The sequence below is a fragment of the Sus scrofa genome, chromosome 8, assembly GCF_000003025.6.
Source record: "Sus scrofa isolate TJ Tabasco breed Duroc chromosome 8, Sscrofa11.1, whole genome shotgun sequence".
Taxonomy (NCBI): Eukaryota; Metazoa; Chordata; class Mammalia; order Artiodactyla; family Suidae; genus Sus; species Sus scrofa.
Window position 1 is genome coordinate 121,954,449 of NC_010450.4, and position 14,087 is coordinate 121,968,535.

Consider the following 14,087-nt stretch of genomic DNA (forward strand, 5'->3'; position numbering starts at 1 on the left):
AGAATGACTATAACTATAGTCATTTCAAACAATTACATGAAAAAAAATCAAAGAAAAGAGAAAGAGAAATAAAAAGGTCTAATCTACAAAATTAAAACATAAATTAATAAAACATACAAGTAGGGTGCAAAACTGAAGATGATCCCCGCAGAAAAGTTCTTGAGGAAAACCTCACCATTTTTGGCTAGTTCTGCTATGATGTTAGCTACTTTGGCTGTGCAGGAAGACTGTGGAATCAACAGACTTGAAAACAGGTGAAGTATGCCACTTCCTTGGATTTTTTCACTTGTTTCCGTATCTGAAAGAGAGACACACAAAGGGCTGCAGTGAAAATCTTCAACACTAACACTGACAACTTCATCTACAATAGATTCTTAAAGAATTTTCACCATAATAGAAATTATCAACGTAACTCATTATATTAGTTCCTAATAAATCTTAAAAGTTGTATTTATATAAAATTACCATCAGTTCTACAAGCTGCTTTTATCTTGAGTGTTTTATCTACACAAAACAATTTTTTTTTTGGTCTTTTCTAGGGCCGCTCCCGCAGCACATAGAGGTTCCCAGATCAGGGGGTCGAATCGGAGCTGTAGCCACCAGCCTACGCCAGGGCCACAGCAACGCAGGATCCGAGCTGCATCTGTGACCCACACCACAGCTCACAGCAATGCCAGATCCTTAACCCACTGAGCAAGGCCAGGGATCGAACCTGCAACCTCATGGTTCCTAGTTGGATTCATTAACCACTGCGCCACGATAGCAACTCCACAAAACACTTTTTAATACAATCTTTCATCTATCAACAGGTAGCCCCCTACTTCTTTCCTTTTCTTTCCATCTTTGTTAAAATACAAACATAGAATCTTTGTACGAAACCAAGCCACTTTATGTAAAAAGCATGACCTATTAAAATAAAAAATAGGAACACCTGGAATGATAATGGAAATAAAGAAAAGTTCAAAGAAATAAAAATTAAAATTACCATTTGACTCTGAACAATGAAGAAGAATGGCATGTGTTTAAAAATATAGTTACAAGGCTCATTGAAATATTCTTTTTTTTTTTTTTTTTTTTTGTCTTTTGTCTTTTGTTGTTGTTGTTGCTATCTCTTGGGCCGCTTCCGCGGCATATGGAGGTTCCCAGGCTAGGGGTTGAATCGGAGCTGTAGCCACCGGCCTACGCCAGAGCCACAGCAACGCGGGATCCGAGCCGCGTCTGCAACCTACACCACAGCTCACGGCAACGCCGGATCGTTAACCCACTGAGCAAGGGCAGGGACCGAACCCGCGACCTCATGGTTCCTAGTCGGATTCGTTAACCACTGCGCCACGACGGGAACTCCTCATTGAAATATTCTATTTAAATTTGTTCTATGTGTAGCTCCCCTATATCCTTCACATCTTTTGGATATACATCAAATAAGAGAACTCTAAAGATTTCTTGTTAAGTAAATGGTAGCTGCTGTGATCAATAGAAAGAAAATTATTGTTATTATTTTTTTTTTGTCTTTTCGCCTTTTTCTAGGGCCACATCAGTGGCATATGGAGGTTCCCAGGCTAGGGGTTGAATTGCAGCTGTAGCTGCCAGCCTACACCACAGCCACAGCAACATGGGATCCGAGCCACGTCTGCAACCTACACCACAGCTCATGGCAACACCAGATCCTTAACCCACTGAGCAAGGCCAGGGATCAAACCCGCAACATCATGGTTCCTAGTCGGATTCGTTAACAACTGCACCATGACAAGAACTCCAAAAAATTATTTTTTAATAGAATAATTTGAGAAAGTCTACAAAAAATCTATTTCTTTATAGTAAATGCTATTTAGCTCAGCATTTATTTTTAATTTAAATTTTTGTCTTTTTAGGACTGCACCTGCAGCACATGGAGGTTCCCAGGCTAGGGGTCAAATCAGAGCTGTAGCCACTGGCCTGCACCACAGCCACATGGGATCTGAGCTGCATCTGTGACTTATACCAGAGCTCACGGATCCTTAACCCACTGAGTGAAGCCAGGGATCAAACCTGTGTCCTCATAGATTTGTTTCCGCTGAGCCACGATGGGAACTCCAGCTCAGCATTTTTCAAACTGTGGGTCCCAATCCTTTAAGAACTCTGAAATCAATTTGGTCAACAAGGACCAGTCATTTCTTTAAGTGAGAAACAGAAGTAACAATATCTGAAACAACAACAAAAGAACAGAGAAAAATTTTCTGCTCATAGTGAGGTAAAACACTGAGGGAAACACATGCGTATGTAACTATACGTGTATGTGCACTGAATGCAAAATATGTTACTAATCTTAGGTTCTGATCAAAAAAGTTAAGAAACAGTGTCCTCTGCAACCCCTGACTATACAGGAGTTGGGGTTAAAGAACCATAATACTCTTGATACCATGTTGTTGAATGGCTGAAGTAATAGAAAATTACATGAAAAACTGTAAATTTGTAAAAACTAAAAATCATAAAAATCCTATGGATTTATTATCTTAAAAAGATTCATTTGCAACTACTGTATTTACGTGTATGTGTGTGTGTATCTATGACATTAGTACAAGAGATCAAGTAATCAAGATTATTCAATGCTGAAACTCCATCCATGCATTTCCTTTTCCTACCATAAACCTAGTATCCTTTAGTACAGCTAAGACTATTTTAGTTTCTTATATTTTATGAACTGCAATAAAAAGGATATTTTGGAGATATTTTAAAACAAGCTTTTTTATTAGGTGAAGAAAGAGAGGCCCAGAAAGGTGAAGTAAACTTCTACAAAGTCACCAATCATACTAATCATGGAGCATAAACAGCAAATTCAGACTCTACCGCACTAACAATTCAACATGTATGTGACCTGATATCTGTTGGTGTTATTTTTCACAACAGAAAACTTAAGCACAAGTAAATGCATTTTGTCCTTTTATATGCTGTTACTAGTTTCTCACAATTCAGATTATTACCAATGTAAAGTATACATGATAGAACAGAAACACAGTAGCTTTTTTTTCAGCAAGCCCATTTATAAAATATAATGTGCCTTTTCATTTTTATTCTGTTTCTTGGGGACACACATACACACAAATAAGTTTTTAAGGTACCACCTGAAAATCTGACACCAAATTTCCATTAACTATTATCATTATTAGCAAAAAGCCAAAAAAGGAATGAACTCAATTTGCCATGTTAAAATCCTTTCTTTTCTGACCACTGCTACCAAAAGGTGTAGAATCTTTGAACACTGGGGCAGACTGTCCCAGGGTTTCTTGTCCTTCACCTGCTGGTGCTGGTACGGCAGCAAGAATCTGGCATAAGGCATGAATCAGATGTGAAGCTGAGACATTTACATATGTGGAGGCGAGCAGTTAATGGCAAATCATCCATGCATGTCTCATTTTAACTATAATTAAAAGAATGGCTTGACATCAGAGCTGAATGTCAGGGGCAAGGGGAAAAAAAAGAAAATGAATCAACACAAAACTCTTGCACTGTAATGAGTTTCCATGGATTACAATCCAAGGAATTGGAAGAATAGCTGTAAAAAGATGAATTAAGATTTGGGAACAGTATTTTTGCTCACGCTATTGTCAGAGAAAGGGGGAAAATATCTGGTTCTTCACAGAATTCTGAATTATAATTTAGAAAAATTGAAAAGGAATTCCTTTACTTGCTAGCATGTGGATTTCTACAAACATTTAGAATTTATACAGCTGGGAATTACTTTCTTTTATTTGGCATGGAAGAACCAAATACTGATTATCATTAAAATGCCACTATCCAATAAATAATTACAAAGCTTCAGCTTCATTTCATATATACCTCCTACACTGGCATTCTACTGTACCTCACAATGTTTATCTGTGAACTAATGTGTTCAGTGAGCACCTCTGAAATGATTTTAAGAGAGCATTAAGAAACGGTCAGTGGTGTTTGCAGGTCTAAATTATTAACTGCTCGTTAAAAAAAAAAAAAAAAATCACACATTGATCAGGAATCCTTTAAAAAAAAAAAAAAAGCAGACTTTTCTTACCTTTAGCCAGACTGCTACTGACATTTTACCTTCACCCCTTTTAAATGTTTGCAGGAATCAATTCAACTTCTTTCTCCCCCACTTCACATTTAAATGTGGCCATAAAAATGTTTAGAGTATACCTACAAATTACAGGCCGCTGGCAGTCCTTGAGTTCTGAAGGACCCATATATGAAGGGCCATTGTTCCTCTAAAGTAATATCTGTGGGCGCCACCGTGGGAGTCACATCCATTATAGCAGCCCTTGCAGTTCTGCAAGCACTCATTCTGTCTGTGCAGTCCTACGTCCACACCTCACCTGACTGCCTGATGGCAAGGAGGCAGCTTAGTTATGAGACTGCCAGTGATAGAAAGAAAAAGAAAACTGGGCAATCGGGTCAGAGAAAAGTGAAAGAAGAGTAAATCAAGGATGCTCAGGGGGAGAAGAAGTTAAAGCACAACCCATTACTTAAGGCCAATAACTCGGCAGAAGGCAAGGAGTAGGTGGAATGGGAAGGAACTCATAATTTAAGATATGGCTTGAGAAAAGCTAAGGTTCCCAACAAAGCTGCCAAGTAAATACTTTAAAACAATTAGCTTTACAATTAAACATCAAGAGGGGGTTTTCAGTATGGTACTACAATGAGCTGAATTTATGATGCTATGTTTGCATATAGGCTTCATGAGGATAAATGAATGAAAAGCATTTGATAACCAATTTACAGTAAACTCCAAGTTAGAAAAACAAAAATAATGACTGCTATTACTATGACTCTATTAGATTAAAAATGTTTTTGCATTATATTGACAGTAGTGTTTACTTTGAATTATGAGAGCAATAAAGAACTGCTACTTTCATATCACATATCCAAGGATCCTTGTGACAGACTGTGAAGGGAAGATTCAAATTAGGGATTGACTGCAAGGAGCAGGAATATGACTCCAGGGCCATGTGTATCCTCGCCTCTGGGGAAATACTTATTTCTCAAGGGGAAGATTAATAGAATAGGGTATATCAAGAGACCTGGCCCTGTGCCTGGAGATCTGAGCCAATTCCAAGGCTTCATTTACTACCACACAGCTGAGCCCCAAATCCTCTCTCCTTTTATTCAACTGAAACAAAGCATGTGCTCTTGGATATAGCGTAAATACCTCGAATTTAACATTCCCCAAATCAAACGTACCCTCTTTCCTTTCCTTTCATTCTAGTCCCTATTGCAGTGAATGGCAGGGAACTCATCTAAGCCAGAAGCTCTGGAATGATTATAAATTGCTCTTTTTTTAGTAAATGCCTTTCTACCATCCACGTTAATTAGAATGTAGGTTCCATAGATTCTGTCTGACAAGCATCTTTTGCATCTATCCTTTCCATCTATTCATGTTACTTCCAGTTCTCAGTTCTGAACTTTATTTTAAATCCAACAGCCTCTTCATGAGTCTCCCTGCCTCCAACCTCCCCCCATCTGTCATCTACATTGGTGGGAGAATAAGCATCTAGATGTACAAATTTTATGTCACCTCCCCACCTTAAATCTTTAAATGATCGTCCATAACTTTTAATTAAATATTCAAGCACCCATGATATTTTCCAACCATATCTCCTGATCCTCCTCCACTGACATTCTATACTCTAGCCACACTAAATGACTTACAGAAATCCAAATTAATCATTTTATTTCATACTGTCTTACTGCACTTGTTCCTTCTCTGAAATACCACACCCACTCCTACCCCTTAAGCTAATTCCTACACAGAGGCACAGTGTCCTCATTTAAAGGTACCTGGTTGAAAGCCATTCAATCTCTTAAAGATACCTTACTACCATAAAACACATTTTTTAAAACAGCCATGTTACATAAGCATGATAGGATATTTTTTCTTCATACTACAAATGAGGCCATATGATAAGATTATATTGGAAGAATAGTAAGAAACCAGCTTTTCTGATTTCTAGTTCAGTGCTCTTCCTACCACAACTGTCATTTAGAAGATGCATGTGAGAACAATACCTTGACAAACTTATTATGTGATACATATTTTATTTAATGTATCTTGTACAAGTAAGAACTAAACTGAGTATGAGAGAGGTACCTACAGTATTTTGAGACAGACTCCGTGATTGAAGGAGAAAAGGGGAACTAAATATAGACAAAGTGAAACATTTAAAATAGATTTAAAATACATAAAAGGAATGTGCTAGGTGTAAGAAGATTAAGGGGACTGGCAAGTGAGAAGTTAATGTTTCTAAAAGAAAATGGAAGTATATGAAGGGGGGAGTTATAAAATGCTTTTTCTTTCCCTAATGAGAACCTTCCCCACGCCCATAAAGATTTTAAGCAGATAAAAGGAAACTGAGATACAGGAAAGCAAAGGCTGTATATAGTTATGAAAAACAAAGAGGGCAGAACAAAAACCCACTTACACAACGACTATCAGAAAAACGTCTTACTAAAAGATTAAGTTGTGAGAGTCATTTTATAAAATTGCAATAAATGATTCTGACAGTCTTGCAGTCATTTCAATCCCAGGGATAATGTAAGCTGTGGGAGTCAGAGAAGTTATGTGTTTGGAAATCATCACTAGAATAAGCAGGGAAATTGGGTAGTTTGACTGTTTTCTTTAAAATTATCACTCACGAGGTCATAAAGTAGTTGCTAAAAGTTAAGAATTGTATGGTTAAAAAATAACGGAAAGATATTTACTGAGAAAGTAAATGCCAAGAGGAACTGTATTAAGGACTGTGGTAAAAGCGTATATAACTAGAATGGCTCAACTATAAGTCAAAGTAATTAAACATGGTCTCTATAGTAAATGGGAATTTCCTCACTTCCTATTAAGAGAGTGAGAATATAGCAAAACACCATGAAGGAATATTTGCAGTAAACACCATCTCCATCCTACTGTGAAATACCTTGGGGAAACATATGAATTAGGCAAAGCTAAAGAGATTGGCATCTGTAGGCCACAGGGCAGAGTCCTCATGAAAGGGATTAGTGACCTTACAAAGACAGACCCCAGAGATATGCCCTGCTTCCACCATGTGAGGTTCCAGTGAAAAGACAGGTGTCTATGAATCAGGAAGCAGGCCCTCACCAGAAACGGAATCTGTGGGTGTCTTGGTTTTGGACTTCCCAGCCACCAGAACTGTGAGAAATACCACCCAATCTGGGATATTTTGTTATGGACACATGGCATAGAAGTCCTTTCACAATGTGACCCCTTCCCCCTTTCCAGTGATATTCTCTTGCCCCTTCCCTGAATGCACTCTTTTTGCTAGCTATATCAAACGTCCGTTTCTAATGGAACTAGGGTTTTCTTCTCCACCACTGTGACATTGCATATGTTGCTTCTACTGCTTAGAATATTCTTCCCATAATTCTTGTGCCCTCATATTACCTGGGTAAAGTATACCGTATTTTCCAAATCAGAATTCCCTGATCTTGCTTATCAGATTCACTTTTCTCCCCCAATATTCACACACAATGTTGTAATTGTTTTCAAGCTGTTAGAACTTATTTGGTCATGGAAGACTTCAGAGTAGAGATTACCCAGGGAAGCTTTTTGCAGAGTCCCCACTAGATTGGGAAAATAAACTAAACAGGATACAAAGCATATCCTCAGGGAGCTGTCTAGTAAGAGAAAAAGAGGGAAATATAAATTACCACAATTCAATGTGACTGCTACTCCACGGAGGTAATACACAATATATAACGGAAAACAATCACAGCTCAATTAAGATCATGGACATTTCCATAAACGAGGTAACACGTAAGTCGGTTCTGAAGGCCGATAGATTATGCTTTGGGCAGAAAAGGAGAAAAATATAGTTTACAAAGAAGGAATACGTAAAGCTCTACAGCTGAGGCTGGAGAAGCTAAATGTGTAATACCAACATTTTGCATCACTGCGTGATTTTTTTGCCAGCTGCTGAAGGCTACCAGAATTGAGAGGTGGAAGAGGAAGATGGTTGGTATGACCTAAGGTTTAAAGAAAGGGCAGATAAAAAGAGAAGAATAAGAGAATATACCTATGAAGCACCTACTCATCCATTATAACCTAGGAGAAATGTCAGCCCCTCTGTGACACTTTGAAAGACTCTTACAACCATGAATTGAATCCAATTCTCTGAACACTTTGTAATCAGCTCTACTGCATAATTTATTATACTGTATTGTATAATTTATTATACAGCATAATAAATTATCTATTACTTGTCTATCCAATCTCTCCAAGGCAAGGTACCAACTAATGCAAGGTGGCACCCAATTAATGCCAGTTGAATAGAACTGCCCTGTCCTTAAGGAGCTTATAACTGAATAAAAAAGGTATATGCAAATTATTAACAAACACTGAAATCAGTTCAACTAGAGGGATGTATAAACTGTCATAGGATACTAAAGATGGAACAGCTGAGCTCCATTTACAGATGTTATAGAAGTTGTAATTATTTTTAACAAAAAAGAGGACTGAGCTTATAAGGAGTCTGTCTCATATTTTTAGAACTTTCTCATCAAGAATGTAAGTTTTGGTGGTAGAATTACCAACCACTAGTCCATACAGAGACTAAACTTTTCACTTTACATTAAACTAAACAAGTCTTAGATTACACTTTTTCGAAAGTAAACATATGCAAAAATGTTCTTTAAATCTTCAGAAATCATTTTTGAAAATTACCTTACCTTTATCTTACCCCTCCCACATGCACACATCAGAAAGAAGAGATGATCAATGCACCACTAAGTTATTATGAGCCAGATGAAAACATTCTGTTTGCTCCTTTAGTACAAGGAGGAGAAAAGATGTGTTACACTTAAGCATGGGAAGAGAAAATTACCAGAATCTAAATGAACTCACTTCAGAGAACACTGTGTGCTAAAACCTAGAATTTAAAATCAGACATCTTTTTTAAAAACCCACTACACGGCCTCTTAATGGCTCATTTTGGGGACTGGCACAAGTGATATTAAAAAGTCACAAAATGAGAGTTCCCACTGTGGTGCAACAGGATTGGTGGTGTCTTGGGAAGGCTGGCATGCAGGTTAGATCCCTGGGCTGGCCAGTGGGTTAAGGATCTGGCACTGCCACAGCTGCAGCTAAGGTCGCAACTGTGGCTTGGAATGATCCCTGGCCTTGGAACTCCATATGAAAAGGGGTGGCCAAAAAAAAAAAAAAGTGTCACAAAACCAACCTCAGTAAAATCAATCATAGATTTATGTGTGGAAAGTTCTGATTTTTTTTTTTTTTTTTTTTGTCTTTTTGCTATTTCTTGGGCCGCTCCCGCGGCATATGGAGGTTCCCAGGCTAGGGGTCGAATCGGAGCTGTAGCCACCGGCCTACGCCAGAGCCACAGCGACGCAGGATCCGAGCCGCGGCTGCAACCTACACCACAGCTCACGGCAACGCCAGATCGTTAACCCACTGAGCAAGGGCAGGGACCGAACCCGCAACCTCATGGTTCCTAGTTGGATTCGTTAACCACTGCACCACGACGGGAACTCCAGGAAAGTTCTGATATTAATGGCATCATTCCTTACTAGAGCAGTTATCCCAACACATAACTATTATGCCACACGACTCATTTTGACACGTCAACAGAATATATAGTCCACTTATGATGGTTACTTTTACAAGTCAAATTGATTGAGCCATGGTATTCAGGTACTTGGTCAAACATTATTCTGGATGCTTTTATAGTGAACTTTTTAGATAAAATTAATATTTAGGAGTTCCTGTCGTGGCACAGCAGAAACAAATCTGACTGGGAACCATAGGGTTGCAGGTTCGATCCCTGGCCTCATTCAGTGGGTTAAGGATCCAGTGTTGCCATGAGCTGTGGTGTAGGTCACAGATGCGGCTCGGATCCTGAGTTGCTGTGGCTGTGGTGTAGCTGGTGGCTATAGCTCCAATTAGACCCCTAGCCTGGGAACCTCCATATGCCATGGGTGTGGCCCTCAAAAAGACAAAAGACAAAAAAACAAAAATAAAAATAAATAAAAAATTTAAACCTGCGCACTTTGAGCAAAGAAGATTGTCCTCCATAATGTGAGTGGACCTATCAGTTGAAGGTTTGAACAGTACAAAAGACTGATCACCCTAACCTCTTTCCCCTATATGCCCTGGAGCAAGAGGGAAGTCTGCCAGCAGAATAATCCATGTACAGGTCATGAAATTTCACACAGTATTCTCTGCTACTGCTCCAAGAGCCCTGTACAACTAGAGTCAGAAAAAAGAAACCACTTTGGCTCTACCTAAATGTGTTAAGTTTCTTAAATCTCAAGAAATTACATGATGCATTGTTTGTTTTTTAACTGGTGGTAAAACAGTCCACATTTCCAAATGAATATATCTGACAACAGAAGGCACTGAACACTGGCTACTACTAACTTCCAGTAAAATAAATGAGAAAATAAAGATTCTGTACATTACACAGCCCATTAGATGAAAAAACCTAGGAAATTATACCCAAACTCTATCTTACTAAAATATGAAATAGTCACATTTTCTCAGTTATTAGTGACTTTTTTTGAAGAAAGGAGTTGGGCTTATTATTATTTATTTTTTATCTGTGAAGTATAGGTGATTTACAATATTATATTAGTTCAGGTGTACAGCACAGTGATTCAGTATTTTTATATAGATTATACTCCACTTAATTTAAAGTTATTACAAAACAATGGCTATATTTCCCTGTACTGTACAATATATCTGTGTTGCTTATGTTATATACAAAGTAGTTTGTGTCTCTTAATTCCATGCTCCTGTCTTAACCTGCCCTCTTCTCTCTCCGCACTGGTAACCAGCAGTTTGTTCTCTATCAGTGAGTCTTCTCTTTTGTTATATTGTTTGTTTTTACTTTTTGGATCCCACATATAAATGATAACAGAGTATTTTTCTTGTGTCTGACTTATTTTACTAAGCATAATACTCTCTAGGTCCATCCACATTGCTGCACATGGTAGAATTTCATTCCCTTTTATAGCTGGGTAATATTCATGTGCGTGTGTGTGTTGTATCTTATTTACCCATTCATCTGGGGAAGGGCACTTAGACTGCTTCCATGTCTTGGCTACTGCAAATAATGCTGTATGAACACAGGGGAGCATGTATCTTTCTGAACTATTGTCTTCTTCAGATATATACCCAGTAGTGGAATTGTTGGATAATCTGGTAGTTCTATTTTTAGTTTTTTGAGGAACCTCCATACTGTTTTTCATAGTAGCTGCATGTATTTACCATTCTACCAATAGTGTACCAGGAATCCCTTTCTTCAAATACGAACCAGAATCTGTTATTTGTAGACTTTTTGATGATAGCCATTATGACAGGTGTGAGTTAAAATATCTCATTGTGGTTTTGATCTGCATTTCCTGATGATTGGTGATATTAAGCATTTTTTTTTTTCATGTGTCTGTTGGCTACCTGCATATCTTCTTTGGAAAAGAGTCAATTCAGGTCTTCTGCCCATTTTTAAATTGGGTTCTTTGTTTATGGATATTGAACTGAAAGGGTTGTTTATATATTTTGGATATTGACCCCTTACTGGTTATATCACATGCAAGTATTTTCTCCTATTCATTTTGTTGATGGCTTCCTCTGCTGTGTAAAAGCTTTTAAGTTTAATTAGGTCCTATTTATTTATTTTTGCTTTTATCTCATTTGTTCTAGAAGACAGATCCAAAAAAATACTGCTACAATTCATGTTGCGGTTTGCTTAAGAGAGTAAAATGACCATGAACCACACAGGGTTAAGAGTGCAGCATGTTGGAGTTCCCGTCGTGGCGCAGGGTTAACGAATCCGACTAGGAACCATGAGGTTGAGGGTTCGGTCCCGCCCTTGCTCAGTGGGTTAACGATCCGGCGTTGCCATGAGCTGTAGTGTAGGTTGCAGACGTGGCTCGGATCCCGCGTTGCTGTGGCTGTGGTGTAGGCCGGCAGCTACAGCTCCGATTCAACCCCTAGCATGGGAACCTCCATATGCCGCGGGAGCGGCCCAAGAAATAGCAAAAAGACAAAAAAAAAAAAAAAAAAAGAGTGCAGCATGTGATACTTTCGGCCTTAGTATTCTTCATCAAGATCTTATTGCACAGCAAAGAGAAAATAATGTAGTATCTTATATTCAGTTAAAGAGATGCATTTCTGACCTAGCATACATTTTTTTCAACTCTTTTTTTAATGTGCTTCTGAAAAGTGTTTCTTAATTTGGGACCTTTCCACTTTCTGGCTATTTTATCCTTACTTTACATATTTCAAGCAAAGAGTTAACTTTAACTCTCTATTTTATCTTTAACATTATGACTATTTCCTATTTCAACAATTTTTGCAGTTGTTATTAATATTCACATATATACATAACTCAAAAAATGAAAACTGCAGTAAATAATAAATGAGTAATGATGAAAACCACAATAACTTTGCTTTTATTTATTTACTTGGTATAAAACATAGAACATAGTCCCATGGTATGGCATCTCTTCTAGGTTTTTTTTTTTTTTTTTTTGTATTTTTAGGGCCACACCCGTGGCATATGGAGATTCCCAGGCTAGGGGTCTAATCCGAGCTATAGCCACCAGCCTACACCACAGCTCGCGGCAATGCCAGATCCTTAACCCACTGAGCGAGGCCAGGGATCAAACCTGCAACCTCATGGTTTCTAGCTGGATTTGTTTCGTCTGTGCCATGACGGGAACTCCTTTCCCAGTTTTAACATAATAAACTATATACAGATTTATGTGGGTTGAGATTCATATAGTTATCAAACCTCCAAAAGGAGAAGAATTTACTTCAATTATCTACTTTTCCTTCTAAGCCAAATGTTAGAAACTTTTAAAATGTTCTTAAAGCCAAGTATTAAAAACTTTTTAGTTTACCATAACCATATTTCATTAAATTTTGAAATACCAAAAGTCACATGATCTTACAAACGTCTGAGAGGAATCTATGTAAAACTACACAGTATGTAAAACTACATAATTACGTAAAATTTACATCTATTTAAAACCATGTTAAAATATGAAAAACAAGTTCACATTTTCAGGGCTGAGAAACATAAACAAAAAAAGTGAACATCTCTATTTACAGCTACAGATATACTTCAAAGCCTGTTAAGATATGATCTTGTAATTGTAAGCAACTTTCTCATAGTAAAATTAATGCTTTACTGACTATAGTTTTGAACCTTTGGGGGCTATGAATTAATAAATTGAGAAATTTCCTATAATGTTTATCAGACCATTTAATAATCATTCATTCTAAAATACGTAATTTAATAATTTAATAATTCTTTAGTCACTAATTCTCACTAGGTAAATATTTGTCCCTAAATATACAAAGGAAGGTATAAATTATACTGAACCTCACAATCCTACGAAAGACCTTGCCTCTGAGATTGTAAAATGCTGTACTTTCCATTCTTAAGAAAAATTCCCTCTAGTATTAAGGCTCTCAACAAATAATTTTATTAAAACGAGCTTTAGGAGTTCCCGTCATGGCTCAGTGGTTAACGAATCTGACTAGGAACCATGACATTGCGGGTTCCATCCCTGACCTCGCTCAGTGGGTTAAGGATCTGGCGTTGCCGTGAGCTGTGGTGTAGGTTGCAGATGCAGCTTGGATCTCGAGTTGCTGTGGCTCTGGTGCAGGCCGGTGGCTATAGCTCGGATTAGACCCCTAGCCTGGGAACCTCCATATGCCAAGGGTGTGGCCCTAGAAAATACAAAAATACATAAATAGATTAATAAATAAATAAATAAATAAATAAACTTTAAAATTAAAAATTACTATTTTTTTAAATTAATTGATTAGCTATGGATTTCTTGTTTAAAGTACTTGCTCTTAGTTTTTAAAGAGACTTATTCTGTAATTAAGATTACTATCTTAACATGAAAAAAGGACTTTAACATTGTCAATAAGTCTTCTACTGAACTGTAAGATTAGAAGGACTGCCATTAATATCAGAAACTAAGGTGCTACTCATACAGTGTTATTTACTAGAAGTTCAAGCCAACACAGTAAGTCAACTATAGTCACAGGGGAGAGAAAACAAATATAACACTTTGTATACGTTCTCACTGCAAAACCCAAG

General features: G+C 37.6%; 1 protein-coding gene across 5 annotated transcripts in view; it reads right to left on the reverse strand.

Annotated features, from left to right (window-relative positions):
• The window catches only part of RAP1GDS1 (Rap1 GTPase-GDP dissociation stimulator 1), a 140,690-nt gene that overhangs the window by 87,646 nt on the left and 38,957 nt on the right, over window positions 1-14,087 (reverse strand). For 4 of the 5 annotated variants that reach the window (XM_021101742.1, XM_021101741.1, XM_021101740.1 and 1 more), the window contains exon 3: window positions 176-298. In XM_021101742.1, the coding sequence (XP_020957401.1) occupies window positions 176-298 (123 nt within the window). Of the gene's footprint in view, window positions 1-117; window positions 299-14,087 lie in introns of all 5 variants that reach the window. The other variant, XM_021101744.1, reaches the window with a different exon arrangement.